The sequence below is a fragment of the Triturus cristatus genome, chromosome 7 (genome assembly GCF_964204655.1).
Source record: "Triturus cristatus chromosome 7, aTriCri1.1, whole genome shotgun sequence".
NCBI classification, from domain to species: Eukaryota; Metazoa; Chordata; class Amphibia; order Caudata; family Salamandridae; genus Triturus; species Triturus cristatus.
In genome coordinates, this window is record NC_140590.1 from 521,115,301 (window position 1) to 521,131,309 (window position 16,009).

At 46.2% G+C, this 16,009-nt stretch overlaps 1 protein-coding gene across 3 annotated transcripts in view; it reads right to left on the reverse strand.

The window, feature by feature from the left end:
- The window catches only part of SEC14L1 (SEC14 like lipid binding 1), a 360,792-nt gene that overhangs the window by 176,861 nt on the left and 167,922 nt on the right, over nt 1–16,009 (reverse strand). For all 3 annotated transcript variants that reach the window (XM_085616893.1, XM_085616894.1, XM_085616895.1), the window contains one exon: nt 439–567. In XM_085616893.1, the coding sequence (XP_085473019.1) occupies nt 439–567 (129 nt within the window). The remainder of the gene's footprint in view (nt 1–438; nt 568–16,009) is intronic.

Below are 16,009 nucleotides of genomic sequence, written 5' to 3' on the forward strand. Positions count from 1 at the left end.
AAGGTAACATCTTAAAGAGTCTTGGGTGAGTAAGCAGAGCATAGAAAGACATCTTAACCAACAACCCTGGCCTGTTATGACTTCCTCTGGATTTAATTCAACACCCTGAACTCTACAGAGAATGAACAAACAGAGGGATATGCAATTATGCCAGTTAATATTTGAATTCGGCCTTCCTATCCAACCAAAGCCTAACCTGTCATACCACTCCCCAAAAAAGCTGGCAAATGTTTACAATTCAAATATGCCTGACATCACCAACCCTCATACTGAAAATACTACACTGTTAATTGGTTCAAATGTTGAAAAAAAGATTACCTGCATATATAAACACTGACTGAGCAACAACTACACATTTCCTAGATGTACTAGCGAACTCTAGGAGCCATAGTCAATGCTTCAAGTTTGGCATAATATTTGTCGAAAATGTGGTGGTACCTTCTTAATGTTGCTTGTATACTGTTTCATGGCTATCTTTTCCACAGTGCTCTCGAAGCCAAAGAACGATTTGATATCTAAACTGGCTGACTGTTCAAAGCATGTCCAATCTTCGTTGTCAGGGTGGACCTGCAGAGGGGAAGGCACAGTCAAAACAACTACAAACAACATAGATGGAAGTCTTGCCAAGACATGCCTCATTTACAACTGCAACCAAAAACAACATTCTCTTAAGATTTGTTTCAATTAAATCATAAAAAGGTCTTGTATTAGGGATAAGTGTAGATTGTTTTAATGTAATCAGTACTTTTGATTTAATATATCCTACAAAAATTTCAAAAAAGGTCTGGTTTGCTGAAAATGTTTGCAATTTCATTTTGATAGCATATGCGCAGGATAAGCAAGATAGAATGTGGCACATACACCTATGTGAAAGAGTGCAGTTTTTAGTAATAAAAAAAAGGTACTAAAACATACCAATAAACCACATTAAATTCAACATATTTATATTTGTATATTCAATTAATTTATGAATGTATTTTAACAATCAATAACTTAAGTTGTTTGATATTTCAACATCAACAGCTGAAATTGTCAGGGTCTTCCTGAGGCTATTCTTCAGCTCATTCTGTGCAGAATGAGCAAAGAATGAAAAATGCCCTCGCAATCGTGAAATACATTTTAAATTCAATTAGGGACACAGAGGAGAGGGTTATGCTACACATTCTTTATTTTAACAGCAGCCTTATTTAACACAATATAAAACTTTATTTCCCATTACCGATGGGAAAATAAGAACAAATAATGCACTGTCCAAACAGCATCCAGCATGACCCCTATGAGTATCTCTCCACCTAGGCCCGTCCTCTTTCTTTCTGCTACCAAAGCAGACAATGAAACACCTTACTCCTGTTTGGACGACTTTGATTATGCAACAACCAATGAATCAACCATTCAAACCAGGACCTTAGATGAACTAATAAGCATTGCAGTGTACAGTGACAAAGAAAAATTGAAAGGGCTACTATCCCACAAAAAGTAAAAATAGGTTGACATAGCAAGCATGTAAATTGATTGAGACACTTTACTTACACCTTTAATGGAACTTCTGCCTCTCTGGGCGGGAGAAGATCATTGAGGAGAGGGTGGGATATTCATAGCCTGTGTCATTAATAGAATTGAAATTTTCCTTTACGATTGCTAGGGCATTTTTCATTCTACGTCAGGACCTGGTGGCGAGGATTATGCCAGTTTAAAGCTTGCTTATCACCAGGGTTGCAATAAAGGGAACTGGTTTGAAACACAACCTCTTAAAAGGTTGAATCTGAATACCAGCCCGCGGCGTTCATGATATCCTCTAATCACACCTCAAGGACAAACGCTTCTGACGACATAGCCCCTCTGGTGGAATAAGCTCCACACACTTTCGTGTCAAAAGCTGTTTCTTGTATAGCCCATCAAACCCAACGTGTAATGGTTGGGGAGGAGACTGCCTTATATGGCTTACAAAGAGCAATAAGCAACTGTCTCTCCCCGTGAGACTGACATTCATCTGTCGTTGTGTCATAGTCCTTGACACATGGACTACACGTAATTTTGGGGAACCCGGGAAAGCCGGGTAGGAGATAAGCCTGGAGTTGCACTTCTTCTGATGAGACACTTAAAAGGATACTCCCTCAGGACAAAAATTATGCCCAGAGCCTGGACATGTGAGACCCTGCGACAAGAAACCAGGCATAACAACGTCACAAATTTGGCCGACAACTATTTCCTTGAAAGGTATTTGTTCCAAGGCCAGGAAAGGAAGCGATTCAACACCTTGTTGACATACCAAAGAACCAAATAATTCAGCTCTGGGGAAAGAGCCAACCTGATGCCCCTGAGAAGTTTCCGTACCAGCAGATGCTTGCCAATGGGACAGCCCCCCACATGAGCATGTCCCGCAGAAATCGTGGATCTAAGTGTTGACCGACCTGTAGGCCAAACCTTCCACCGCCAAAAGAAGCCAGGAAATTCAGGGTGTGGACAAGGTCCAACCATACAGGATACAGACTCCATTGCAGACCAACCAAACCAACCAAACCAGGCCGAGCGGTATCACTAAACCACATTCTCCCCCCAAGTTTGGGAGAGGAGGTCCGCAGAATTGCACGAAGAGTGCCCAGTAATCCTCCATGCCATAACCAGGAGGCACCCGTTGAATCTTGGGATAGACGTATTGGAAAATTCCAAGAAAGTTCCAGAGAACCGAAAACAAGATCTGTAACTTCCAAATTGGGGTTAATACCACCAGATCCGCCTGATGTCTGCACGTTTGGGCGTGAGCCTCATTACCATCACGAATGGCGGAAAGGCATAGCCCATCTCCTTGGACCAGTCACGGAGACATGCATCGATCAATTTTGCATCGCCTTGCGGTCTCCAACTGAAGTACCATGGAAGCTGATGATCTAGACTGGTTGAAAAGAGACCGATCGTAAAAGGACCTCACTGATCCGATGAAGTCCGAAAAGCTCCCGGAGCGACTTTCCATTGGCTCGTGTCCTTGAGATAATGAGACTGCCAGTCTGCTACTTGGCTGGCAGAGCCCACGAGATGCTCCGCCACCACAGACACATTTTGATCGAGGCAGTACTCCCAGAAGCTCTTCGCTAGATCTGACAGAGCTCCTGAGCGAGTGCCCTCTAGATGTATGATTTAGTGGACCACTGCCACATTTTCCATCTTTAGAAGCACACAGCAATGGATGCGTCTCTTGTCCAACATCTCACCACGAAAGAACTTGCCATCTTTTCCAGGCAGTTGATGTACAGGGCCTGCTCTGAGGTGGAACATACGCCACCGGTGGTGAGCTCCCCACAACAAGTGCCTGAGTCACTGGAGTAGGACTCTATCACCAGGTCCGATTGTGAGCCGAAGATCGCACAGCCATTCCAGGCCTCCATGTGTTGAGTCAACACTGCAACTTGTCTCTGGCTTCGTTCGAGACAGGAACATGTTGGGAGTATGTAAGGTCCCGGCACACGTAAGACATCTTCAGGGGTTGCAAAGCCCATAAGTGCAGGGGACCCAGAAAAATTGCCTGGATGAGGGGGGGGGGGGGGGGGGGGGGGGGAGGGGTTACAGAAGGCTGACCACTCTGGCTAACTGTCGGTGTGAAGTGGAGGGCTTCTTCAGGGCCCTGCACACTTCAGGTCGCTTCTTGGCCATTTTCCTGGAGGGAAGATTCAGGGTCGATTCCACAGAGTCAACTTCTTCTATTTAGAGCCTGAGGGCATTGGTCAATGATGAGTATATCATCCAGGCATACTATCCTGCGGATTCCAGATGCCAGTAGATATTAGTCCACCGGTTTGAGCACCTTGGTAAAGCACCACGATGCAGAGGAGAGGCCTAAGGGAAGGGAGCAGAACTCTAAAGTCTGAGCCCCCCATTGAAATGGAACAAACTGACGATGCGACGGGAATATTTGGATCGTCGGGTACGCGTCCTTTAGATCCAAATGCACCAGGCAATAGTTGGGCCGAAGGCGGCCTCGGAGAGAGATGAATGGCCACCATCCTAAAGTCCTCCAAACACGAACAAAACATGCCAACCTGCCCCTCTAACTGCTTGTGAGAAATCAGTTTAAGACTCACCCCGTGTGTTGGTGGAGGAACCACCTCCGTAGGATCCACCTCAGGATCTTTTGTGTCTTGGGTACCCCTTGGTGGGGTAGACTCCCCCGAAGGGTGCCAGGTCCTGCCATTGTCCTCTTCTTTAGGGCTGACCCCTACCAGGGTTCTGTGATTGAGGGCACACAGCCAAGCGCCCCCTGCAACGGCTGGCCCCAGCAAAACCCATGGGGTAAAAATAAACTTAATTGATGAATGTGCTTTGTCAAACGAGTAAAAGGACGAAAACTTTGCTGAGCTCCTTAATGTAAGGCGCATTAGCGGGTCCACCATGCGCTACTTTTTCTGCCTCTGAGGTCGCCAAATCCCTTGCGGGCTCAAGTTTGAGATTAAGGAATGGTAAAAGTGTTCAGATCTACCCAGGGTGCTTGGGTGGGTTCTCTGGATTTGCAGGCAGCCTAGAAAGTAGGGGGGGCGAAGGGCCAGGTTGGTCTTCCCTCGAAGGGATGGGTTGGAAGCAATGTAGTGCATATGTTAAGAGTTTCCTCTTTAGAGGCACCACATTATCTGAGACCACCCTATAAATGGAGGCACCCACCACCTCGCAGAACCCACCTGACACAGAGAAGCAGGATACCTCCTCTTCCTCAGTGTAGGAGTCGTCATACTGCCCCATGGTAGGCAATCAGTGGAGGTTAGTAGGTCCCTAGGTAACCATGTATTTATTAGTTCAGAGGGCAATGACTGGTCTGGGGGAATCACAGGTGAAAGGGGTAGCCAAGTTACAGATTTTTCAGAGGTGGTACGCCTCTAAAAGACACCGGGGAAGTGTCAGGACTCCAGGCCATGTGGGAGCAACCTAAGTGGATCACGAGCGGTCAGAACATGCTTGGCAGAGGCAATGGAAAAATTGCTGAAAGGATCTTCCGAACCGCGCTCCAGGGAGAAAAGCAGCCACTGGGATCGTGTACGACACAAAAATGCGCACCCTCTAATTGTCGGAGGACTGCACTGTGTCTGCCCCCGCAGCTCCACAGGCCACAGACAAGAACTAAAATACTGATAAGCTACCACAAAGGAGCGACTGAGGATTCCCACAGCCCCTGCTGAAAGGAATACGCAGCGCCAAGTAAAAATGTGCAAGCTCTACTAAATCGCTGGATGCTGACTGGACAGTGCATTGTTTGTTCTAATTTCCCCATTGATGATGGGAAGGAATATGCTACTTACCAGTATGCATCTGTTCTTGGCATGTAGAGCTGCAGATCTACACACTATGCATAGATCGCCATCTGGTGTTGGGTCTTTGGAAGTCACGACATGGGTGACTCCTCCTTAGGATGCTAGTGCGCATGGGCATCGGCTCCATCCTCAGATTGTTTTTTGCCAGAAGGGAAATGATGGAGCTCAGTAAGAAACAGGAAATATGCCCATGTATGGTGTATCTAAATAAGACATTACTGGAACAGATAAAGGTAGCCGGGGAGGCGGGTGGGCGTGTGTAGATCTGCAGCCCTACATGCCAAGAACAGATGCATACTGGTAAGCAGCATATTCCGTTCGAGGCAAATGAGCTGCAGATTACACACTATGCATAGATTGTATAGCAGTACCCCTCCTTAGCTGTGACCATGAGTATCTGTTGGAGTAGTTTGAAATAGTGTTTTGAGTACAGCCTGGCCCACAGTAGCTTGTTGTTTTGTTTGCACATCTACAAAATAGAGTTTTGTGAATGTGTGCGGTGTAGACCATGTAGCTGCTCTACAGATGTCATCCAAGGGAATGTTCCCTAAAAATGCCATGGAAGCCCCTATCTTTCGTGTAGAGTGGGCTTTAGGAGGAACAGTTAAAGTGTGTTTTGCTTTGTGGTAGCAAATTTGTATACATTTAACAATCCATCTAGCTATCCCCGATTTTGATATGGGGTTGCCTTTGTGTGGTGGTGAGAAAAACACGAAATGTTGTTTTGGCTTACGAAAGGGTTGTGTTCTCTCGATGTAATATAGCAATGCTTTTTTAACATCTAAAGTATGAAGAGCTCTTTCTGCGACTGTCTGTGGTTGCGAGAAAAATACGGGCAACTCTACAGACTGATTGAGATGGAAGGGAGAAATAACTTTAGGAAGGAATTTAGGATTTGTTCGGAGAACAACCTTATTATGATGGATTTGCAGAAAAGGTTCCTGAATAGTTAGTGCTTGTAGCTCACTAACTCGCCGTAGAGAGGTAATAGCCACTAGGAAAGCAACTTTCCATGTGAGGAATTGAAGCTCACATTTATGTAATGTTTCAAAGAAGGACCCATCAGACGTGTGAGAACGATGTTCAAATTCCACACAGGTGAAGGTGGTACTCTGGGAGGAATTATTCTTTTGAGGCCTTCCATAAAGGCTTTTATAGCAGGTAGTCTGAAAAGTGATAGATGCTGTCTATTTTGTAGATATGCCGCTATGGCAGCAAGATGTAGCCTAATAGACGTACAAGCTAAGTTGCATCTTTGGAGGTGTAGTAATGATGTGTTCGATAGACATGTCTAGGGGATTGATGTTATTGTTATGGCAATATATCACAAAACGTTTCCACTTGGCTGCATAGCAGGTTCTAGTGGTGGGATGTCTAGCTTCTTTATTGACGTTCATACAGTCAGGAGGAAGGTTAAGGCAACCGAATTCTAAGACCTCAGGAGCCAGATCGCAAGGTTGAGCTGAACTGGGTCCGGGTGGCTGATCTCTCCACGGTTCTGGGTTAAGAAGCGTGGGGAGAGGTGTAACTTTTGGTGCGGAACTACGGACAGTTCCAGCAATGTGGTGTACCACGGTTGTCTGGCCCAAGTTGGAGCAACTATAACGAGAGTTAGTGAATGTTGCTGTAGTATGCGCACCACCAGTGGAATGAGTGGGAGAGGTGGAAAAGCGTACGCAAATCTGCCTGACCAGTTCATCCATATCACATTGCCTTTGGACAATGGCTGTGGATATCTGGCGGCGAAGCTTGGGCATTTGGAGTTTTCGTGGGTGGCGAAGAGGTCTATCTGTGGTTGCCCCCACATTTGAAAGAATGGCTGAAGAACTTGCGGATGAAGTTCCCACTCGTGGATCTGTTGTGTTTGACGACGTAACAGATCGGCGATGGTGTTTTGGACTCCCGGGACATGTTGGGCTATTTCTGTGGTACAGCCTATCTCCATATGCTCTTTGCTAGCTGAGAGAGCTGCAGAGAGTGTGTCCCGCCTTGTTTTTGTATGGAGCACATGGCTGTCCTGTTGTCTGTGCGGACTAAGACAGCTTTGCCTGATATTTGCTTTTGGAATGCTTTTAAGGCTAAGAATATGGCTAGTAACTCCAGGTGGTTGATGTGGAGTAACTTTTGTTGAGGTGTCCTTCTGCCCTGCATGGTGTGATGTGATAGGTGAGCTCCCCATCCGGAGAGCGATACGTCTGCTGTCATGACAATTTGCGGAACTGGCTCTGGGAACGGTCGCCCTTTGGAAAGGTTCCTGTTGTTCCACCACTGCAGAGAGCGATGAGTGCGACCGTCTACCAACACCAGATCTGTTAGCTGACCTTGAGCCTGGTTCCATTGGCGTGCTATGCACACTTGTAGAGGACGCATCTGGAGTCTTGCGTGAGGCACTATAAATATGCAATAGGACATCAACCCTATGAGTTGCATGAACACTCGAGCTGGAAGGGAGTGTTGAGGTTGAAATTTGGGTAGGAGAGCCTGCATGCTTGCTATCCTGGCTGGAGTGGGATAGGCTAGCGCTTTTGAGGTGTCTATGGTGGCACCGAGGTATTGTTGTGAGTGGGACGGTTGCAGATGTAAATGTAAATGTAAATGTGTTGTACTTGTATAGCGCACTGTTACCCTGGGGTGTCCTGGCGCTGTACTCATACCGCTGGGAACCCTTCCTGGCTTTTCCCTGTGAAATGTCCACTCCTGGGCACCCCCAAGGTGAAGCCAGGCATCCCAGCACTGTTGGGGCCGTTGTGGAGATTAAGCAAGCTATTGCCCAGAGTTGCAGAGTGGGACCCATGATTAGAGTAGGCACAGAGGCGAGAATTAACAGGTCCGAGGAAATTGAGCCCAAGACCCGCCGAGGCGGGAATTGAACCCTGGTCTCGGGCCAGACCTCTGCATAAGGGTCTGCCGCTCTAACCATTGAGCTACACTTCTCCACAATGAGACTTGGTGTGGTTTACTGTGAACCTCAGTTCGTGGAGTAGTTGGGTAGTCGCATGAGTGTGGTGTACACACTGGTTGTATGAGCTGGCTTTTATGAGCCAGTCGTCGAGATATGGGAAGACGTGAAATTGCTGTCTTCTTAAGTGGGCTGCTACTACCGCTAGGCACTTGGTGAATACCTTTGGTGCTGTTGTGACTCCGAACGGGAGTACTTTGAATTGATAGTGCTGCCCGTCCACTACAAACCTGAGATACTTCCTGTGAGCTGCGTGAATGGGAATATGGAAGTAGGCGTCCTTGAGATCTATGGTAGCAAGGAAGGCGCCTTGTGAAAGAAGAGGAAGGACCTGCTGAAGTGTGACCATGTGGAAATGGTCTGAGTATGTACAGGTTTAGGGGTCTGAGGTCTAAAATAGGTCTCAGAGAGCCGTCCTTTTTTGGTATGAGAAAATACAGAGAGTAGACTCCCATGTTTTGTTGGCCCAGGGGAACCAGTTCTATTGCATTTTTTTGTAGAAGGGAGATTACCTCCTGCTTTAGCAGAGAAAGATGTTCTTGTGAGACTGGACGCTGTTTGGGTGGTATGTTTGGGGGGGGTAGAGGTGAGTTCGAGACAGTAACCTGATTGAACTATCTGTCACACCCACCTGTCTGTGGTGATGTTGGTCCAGACAGGAAGGAACTGTTGTAGTCTTCCCCCGACAGGAGTGGAATGGTCTGGGGGAAGTCATTGGGTAGGGGTGGAGGCAGAGCGGGTGTTGTTAGTCTTGCCCCTGCCCTTGTTATTGTTGCCTCTGTACCCTCCTTCTCTGGTAACCTCAGGTGAAGGTTGACTGGGTGGAAGCCTTGTTAGAGGTAGAAGGGTTGTCTGATGAGTATCCTCTGGAGTTGCCTCTGTAGGAGGAGCGACGAAAAGAACGTCTGGGAATTTGCGATTGCAAGGCTCCCATTGACTTGGCTGTGTCCTTGTCCTTTTTCATTTTCTCCAGGGAGGAGTCTACATCAGGGCCAAAGAGGTGCTGTTGGTCGAATGGCTGGTTCAGGATCGAACTTTGTACCTCAGGCTTAAAGCCTGAAATGCGTAGCCAAGCATGCCTATGCAAAAGCACACTGGTATTTACAGCTCTGGAGGCGGTATCTGCCACATCAAGAGCGCAAAAAATGGAGGTATTGGTGATTAGTGTGCCCTCCTGTATGAGGTCATTGGTTTTGTTTTTATATTTGTCCGGGAGGTGTTGCAATAGGGGCTCTAACTTGTCATAATGTGCCCTATCATATCTGGATAGGAGGGCCTGAGTGTTGGCGGTGTGCCATATGCTAGCCGCTTGTGAGGCTGTCCTCTTGCCGGAGGCGTCCAAGAGTTTAGACACTTTATCGGGTGGGGCTGCATCCCCCGATGTTTGAGAGTTAGCTCTCTTCCTGGCATTGGACACCACCATGGAGTCTAATGGAACAGGGCCCTTAATGTAAGCTGGGTCTGTAGGGGCAGCTTTGTATTTCTTTTCTATGCGAGGGTTGATGACCCGAGCCCTAACAGGATCTTTAAATATATCAGGAGCATGTTTAATAACCCATTTGAGCATGGGTAAAGTAGATGTGGTATGTACAAAACAGGGTACAAAGTTCCTCTGGCACGTAGAAGAGATACCTAGGGGGTGAATGACAAGAGAGGACAAGCTGGTCCTCCACTTGCTCCCGGGTATAGTCAAGGGAAGAGACGAGAGGGGGAGATTCCTTTGGTGGAACTAGAGCTCTCACACACCCCGCGAACTAGGTGTCATGCTTCATCATATGAGCTTGCCCCTCGTCAGGTCGGCGCTGCAAAACCTGATGGGCTCCCGAACCGGGGCTCTTTATCGGGGATCTTTTGTTCCTGCCGGTCGGTGCATGGGGGTGAGGGGCCAAGTGTGTGTAGATGTGAGTGAAGGTGGATTAAAACAGGTCAGTTATTCCTAGTCGAAATTTATTCAGAAGGTAAACTGCCTGATTAAAATGGTGTAGAGTGGCTATGTACTAGAGATAAGGAATCTAGTCGTGTAGCTCTACTCTAAGGATCAACATGTTTCATGCCTTGTACGTCAGGAGGATCTGGGCACTTCTTCAGGATCAGAAAACCTATCTACACTACGTGGTGAGGTGCGTTCTACATACCACGTTCTCAGGTCCGTGACCTGAAAGGTAAGTAAGAATTAGTTAAGCATGATAGTGTGTCATGGTTTTATAAATATCTCTTCTATTGTTAATGCTAAAAAACATTGTCGTGAATTAGTGTAATGGGGGTGCTATCACACTCATATAGTAGACTAAGGTCACCGTGCCCACAGTAAGATCAAGTTCAAAACCTATACCGTGAGGTGCCTATGTGAGCTGAGCACGATAATTATTGAAGAATTAATAGTAAAGATTAAAACCTAATAAAATATCTCATTGGAAGGTTAATTGCGATAGGGGAGGGGAGATTACATTATCTTGACTCACCTGGCCTGTTACTTAAGGTTACTAGCAACAGTCCTGGTGGTAACATAAAATGGACACCGGTTGGGTCCTGTAAAACAAAAGTAATGGTCAAGGCTGTACAACAAGTACAACTGTAGTTATCAGTAACGAGAAGTGTGCGGAGAGCCTACCGGGGGAGAGCGCTAATGCTAGGTGCATGAGGGGAGATTTAACGACCCATGTTGGTCTGATCCCGCTCCAAACCAACCGGGTGACTGGGGCGACGTGCGGACCTGAAGAATCCACCCGCGCGTCAGGTGTTTACCGGTCGGGTCGGGAGGGACAGAGATTGCACACGGGGGAAGTATCCACCAGAGCAACCAAGGTAGAGCTCTCCGAGGTGGGGGGCCGAAGTACGCATCTGAAGTCTAGATCAAGGAGACGGGAAGTAGGAAAGCACTTACCCGCGTAGAATCATGCCAGTCTATGCACCTACCCTACCGCCAGGAACCGGGGTGGTACCAGGTAAGAAGTACGGCGGAAAGATATACTGCGCGTCTCTGCCGGGATAGGCGTCGTGACGTAGGGGGCGTGCAACGAGCAAGGAGCGTCATGTGAGGCGCTCGCGTATGGCAAGTAATGCCGAGCGTTCCCTATTGAAGCAAATGTAGATCGTGGCGGCCATATTGGTAAAGAGTAGAACGCCGTGGTTCTCGTAAGTAATAAATATAGTGGATATGGATAAATCTTCCACAACGTCAATAACCAGCGGGAACTGGCTATTAGTTAACCCATGTGATGCCGGGTAACACAGTGCAGAGCGATATGAATATTTATTGCAACTAAATTCCACAACATCAATACCCAACCGGGAACTAACTAAGGGTAGTCCTAATGCCACGTAACACCGCAGGGAAGAGTGTTGAGGGCCCTAAAGTAACAATGTATGAGCATATAGAGGTCAAATGACAAACATTAACTACAGGGGGAGGTAAAGCCATAAGTCGCTTGACATACAGAAACTGGAAGACCCACTCAATGGTTGTTCAGGTTATGGTTAAGGGAGTAAGCCCCATGGGATATCATCGTTGAGTCCCTCAATGTGGGAGGATAATCTATGTACCCATCTCTGTTCAATCCTGAACAGAGAGGGTTTGGAAATCTGTGAATGAGATTCTAATACAATCCAGTGTATTGAATCTGGGGAATGTTGAGCCTCAGTATAGTGTCTGTACATTTTAGTTGTAACTCGTTGGCAGCGTATGTTACTCCTATGTTCAATTATGCGGGTTTTGACTGGTCGCATGGTCATACCTATGTATTGCAAACCACACGGACAGGTGATCAAATAAATGCACTGTCTAGTGTTACAATTGGTATGTTTTTGGATGTGCCAGTTAAAGTTTGTTCGCAGGTTAACTTCTTTGGTTATTGTCATATATTTCCACACTGTGCACATGCCACAGGGGTAGTGTCCTTTGACAGGTGGTAAACCCCACAGATTTTTTTGGGTAGAACTAGTGTGAGTCTTGGGTCTCGTGTGGATGAGGATGTCTCTTAGACTACAGGTTCTCATGTATGCAAATCTTGGCTTAGGTATCTGCAAACCCCCTGTATTTAAAATACTCCAGTGTTTTAACATGATCTTTTTGGCAGGGGCTGAATTGGGTGTGTATGACGTTACACATGTAATTAGGTCAGTGGGAGGTTTTTGGTGAACCTCTAGTAATTACTCTAGGATTGTTTCTTGCTCTCCTCATTGAGTCATTGATTACTTTAGAGGGGTAACCTCTAGACATGAGATTGGTAGCCAATGTCGCTGATTCCGTTTTGTAATCAGTGGTTGTTGTGCAATTGCGTCTTATGTGTAGGAACTGGCCAAAAGGTAGGTTGTCTTTAAGGGCTCTAGGGTGATGGCTTTGATATAAGAGTAAGCTGTTGCGGTCAGTTGGTTTCCTAAACAAGGAGGTGGAGAGATTCCCCTCAGTCAACATAATGTTCATGTCAAGAAATGCAACATTGGTCTCTGAAATTGTGTGGGAAAATTTCCAAAAGTTGTTCTGATGATTAATCCATTCCACAAATGCATTACATGTGTCCATGGAACCATGCCAAAAAATTAGGATGTCATCAATGAAACGTTTCCAAAGTTTCAAATTGTTGTGGTAAGGATTGTTGTCATTATTAATGACATCTTTTTCAAAAGCTGCCATGTACAGACAGGCTAGACTAGGGGCAAAGGTGCTCCCCATCGAAGTGCCCTGGCATTGATGGTATAATTGTCCTTTGAATTCAAAGAAATTTTCGGTTAAGGCCAGGGTTGCACATTCCATGATAAACGAGATGGGGGTTGTGGATTGCCAATCCAAGGAACCCAGAGTCGCTTCTATCACTGTCAAAGTATCTCTCTGGGGAATATTAGTGTACAAAGCCTCCACGTCCAGGGTGACAAGGAGGTCAATCTCGCCAGTATCCTCTATTGTTTCAATGATTCTGAGGATATCTGTTGTGTCTCTTATAAAAGATGGTGTGCTTCTCACTAAAGGCTGTAGGAAATGGTCAACGAATTTAGATAGTGGCTCAAGTACTGAGCCAATACCTGAAACAATTGGTCGGCCAGGAACCGGGGTCGTGCCTTTGAGTATTTTAGGTAAGGTGTAGAAGTAGGGGATCCTCGGTTCTGTGGCAATTAAGAAATCTGATTCGTTGTGACTTATCCAACCGTTGGTCTCTGCCTCATGAACAATCATGGAGATGGAATTAGTGAGGCGTGGGGTTGGGTCGAGTGTGATGGGAGCATAGTATTTGTCATTGGTGTATTGGCGTTTGCATTCCTCATCATAGTCGGCTGTGGATTGGATCACAGTAGCCCCACCTTTGTCAGCTTGTTTGATGGTTATAGATTTGTCTCCTGTGAGATCACTCGCAGTCTGAGCTTTAGAAAGGTTATGGAAGGGAGCGGGATCAGGTATTAGTGCTAGGTCTTTAAGTACCACCTTCTCAAATGTTAAAATTTCCACTGGGACCATAGCATTGTTAGGAGTGAAAGTGGAAGGATTCCTCAAACCCGAGTCATCCTCTTGGGTGAGTGGTTTGTCCTGTAAACAAGATTTCAGTCGTATCATGCGGAATTGTTTTTGTACCTCACAAAGGTCCCTGAACTTATCCACTTTGGGGGTCGGGACAAAACCCAGACCCTTCTGCAGCACCGCCACTTCAGGGGCTGAGAGGATGCGTTGTGACAAATTAACCACTAAATCCTCTTGTTTTGTGTTTTGCTTTTTGTGTCCATCCCTCCCGTGGGCTGATCCTGCCATTGGACCGGTTTCTGAGAGCCTCTTCTGTTGCGCCTTCTTCCTCTGCCCCAACCTCTGTCTAAAAAAGCGGGGCCATTATTGAAGAATTGGGGGGGTCCTTGTTGAAACGGAGGATACTGCCAATATGGAGGTGGTGGGTGGCCAGGAAACATCGGAGGTCCCTGGTAGATAGGGGCATAGTAATGTTGGTTAGGACGTTGATTTCTCTGAGTATTATGGCTACCCCAACTCCCTGTGCTTGAGTTGCTATCGGAGGAGTCTCTCCTATCAGAATTATCGTCAGAGGAATAACTATTTTTGACAGATGTATAGTCAGCCTTCAGATAAGGATACACTTTCTCTTTATCGAATTTCAGAATGTCCTTCTGAAGTTTCGCTATTTTTTGTTTCATCAGGTATTCCTTATTATCAGTAATCTCAGCATTGATCTCGGCAAGCTTATTCTTATATGCTGTGATCTGGACGGTAGTTTTTAGCGCTCCCTCTGCGCTAAAAATTCGAAAGAGGATGACTCGGGTTTGAGGAATCCTTCCACTTTCACTCCTAACAATGCTATGGTCCCAATGGAACATTTGAGAAGGCGGTACTTAAAGACCTAGCACTAATACCTGATCCAGCTCCCTTCCATAACCTTTCTAAAGCTGAAGCCCACACTGCGAGTGATCTCGCAGGGGACAAATCTATAACCATCAAACAAGCCGACAAAGGTGGGGCTACTGTGATCCAATCCACAGCCGACTATGATGAGGAATGCAAACGCCAACTCACCAATGACAAATACTATGCTCCCATCACACTCGACCCAACCCCACGCCTCACTAATTCCATCTCCATGATTGTTCATGAGGCAGAGACCAACGGTTGGATAAGTCACAACAAATCAGATTTCTTAATTGCCACAGAACCGAGGATCCCCTACTTCTACACCTTACCTAAAATACACAAAGGCACGACCCCGGTTCCTGGCCGAACAATTGTTTCAGGTATTGGCTCAGTACTTGAGGCACTATCTAAATTCGTTGACCATTTCCTACAGCCTTTAGTGAGAAGCACACCATCTTTTATAAGAGACACAACAGATATCCTCAGAATCATTGAAACAACAGAGGATACTGGCGAGATTGACCTCCTTGTCACCCTGGACGTGGAGGCTTTATACACTAATATTCCCCAGAGAGATACTTTGACAGTGATAGAAGCGACTCTGGGTTCCTTGGATTGGCAATTAACAACCCCGATCTCGTTTATCATGGAATGTGCAACCCTGGCCTTAACCGAAAATTTCTTTGAATTCAAAGGACAATTATACCATCAATGCCAGGGCACTTCGATGGGGAGCACCTTTGCCCCTAGTCTAGCCTGTCTGTACATGGCAGCTTTTGAAAAAGAGGTCATTAATAATGACAACAATCCTTACCACAACAATTTGAAACTTTGGAAACGTTTCATTGCTGACGTCCTAATTTTTTGGCATGGGTCCATGGACACATGTAATGCATTTGTGGAATGGATTAATCATCAGAACAACTTTTTGAAATTTTCCCACACAATTTCAGAGACCAGTGTTGCATTTCTTGACCTGAACATTATGTTGACTGAGGGGAATCTCTCCACCTCCTTGGTTAGGAAACCAACTGACCGCAACAGCTTACTCTTATATCAAAGCCATCACCCTAGAGCCCTTAAAGACAACCTACCTTTTGGCCAGTTCCTACGCATAAGACGCAATTGCACAACAACCACTGATTACAAAACGGAATCAGCGAGATTGGCTACCAATCTCATGTCTAGAGGTTACCCCTCTAAAGTAATCAATGACTCAATGACGAGAGCAAGAAACAACCCTAGAGAGTCATTACTAGAGGTTCACCAAAAACCTCCCACTGACCTAATTACATGTGTAACGTCATACACACCCAATTCAGCCCCTACCACAAAGATCATTTTAAAACACTGGAGTATTTTAAATACAGGGGGTTTGCAGATACCCAAGCCAAGATTTGCATACATGAGAACCTG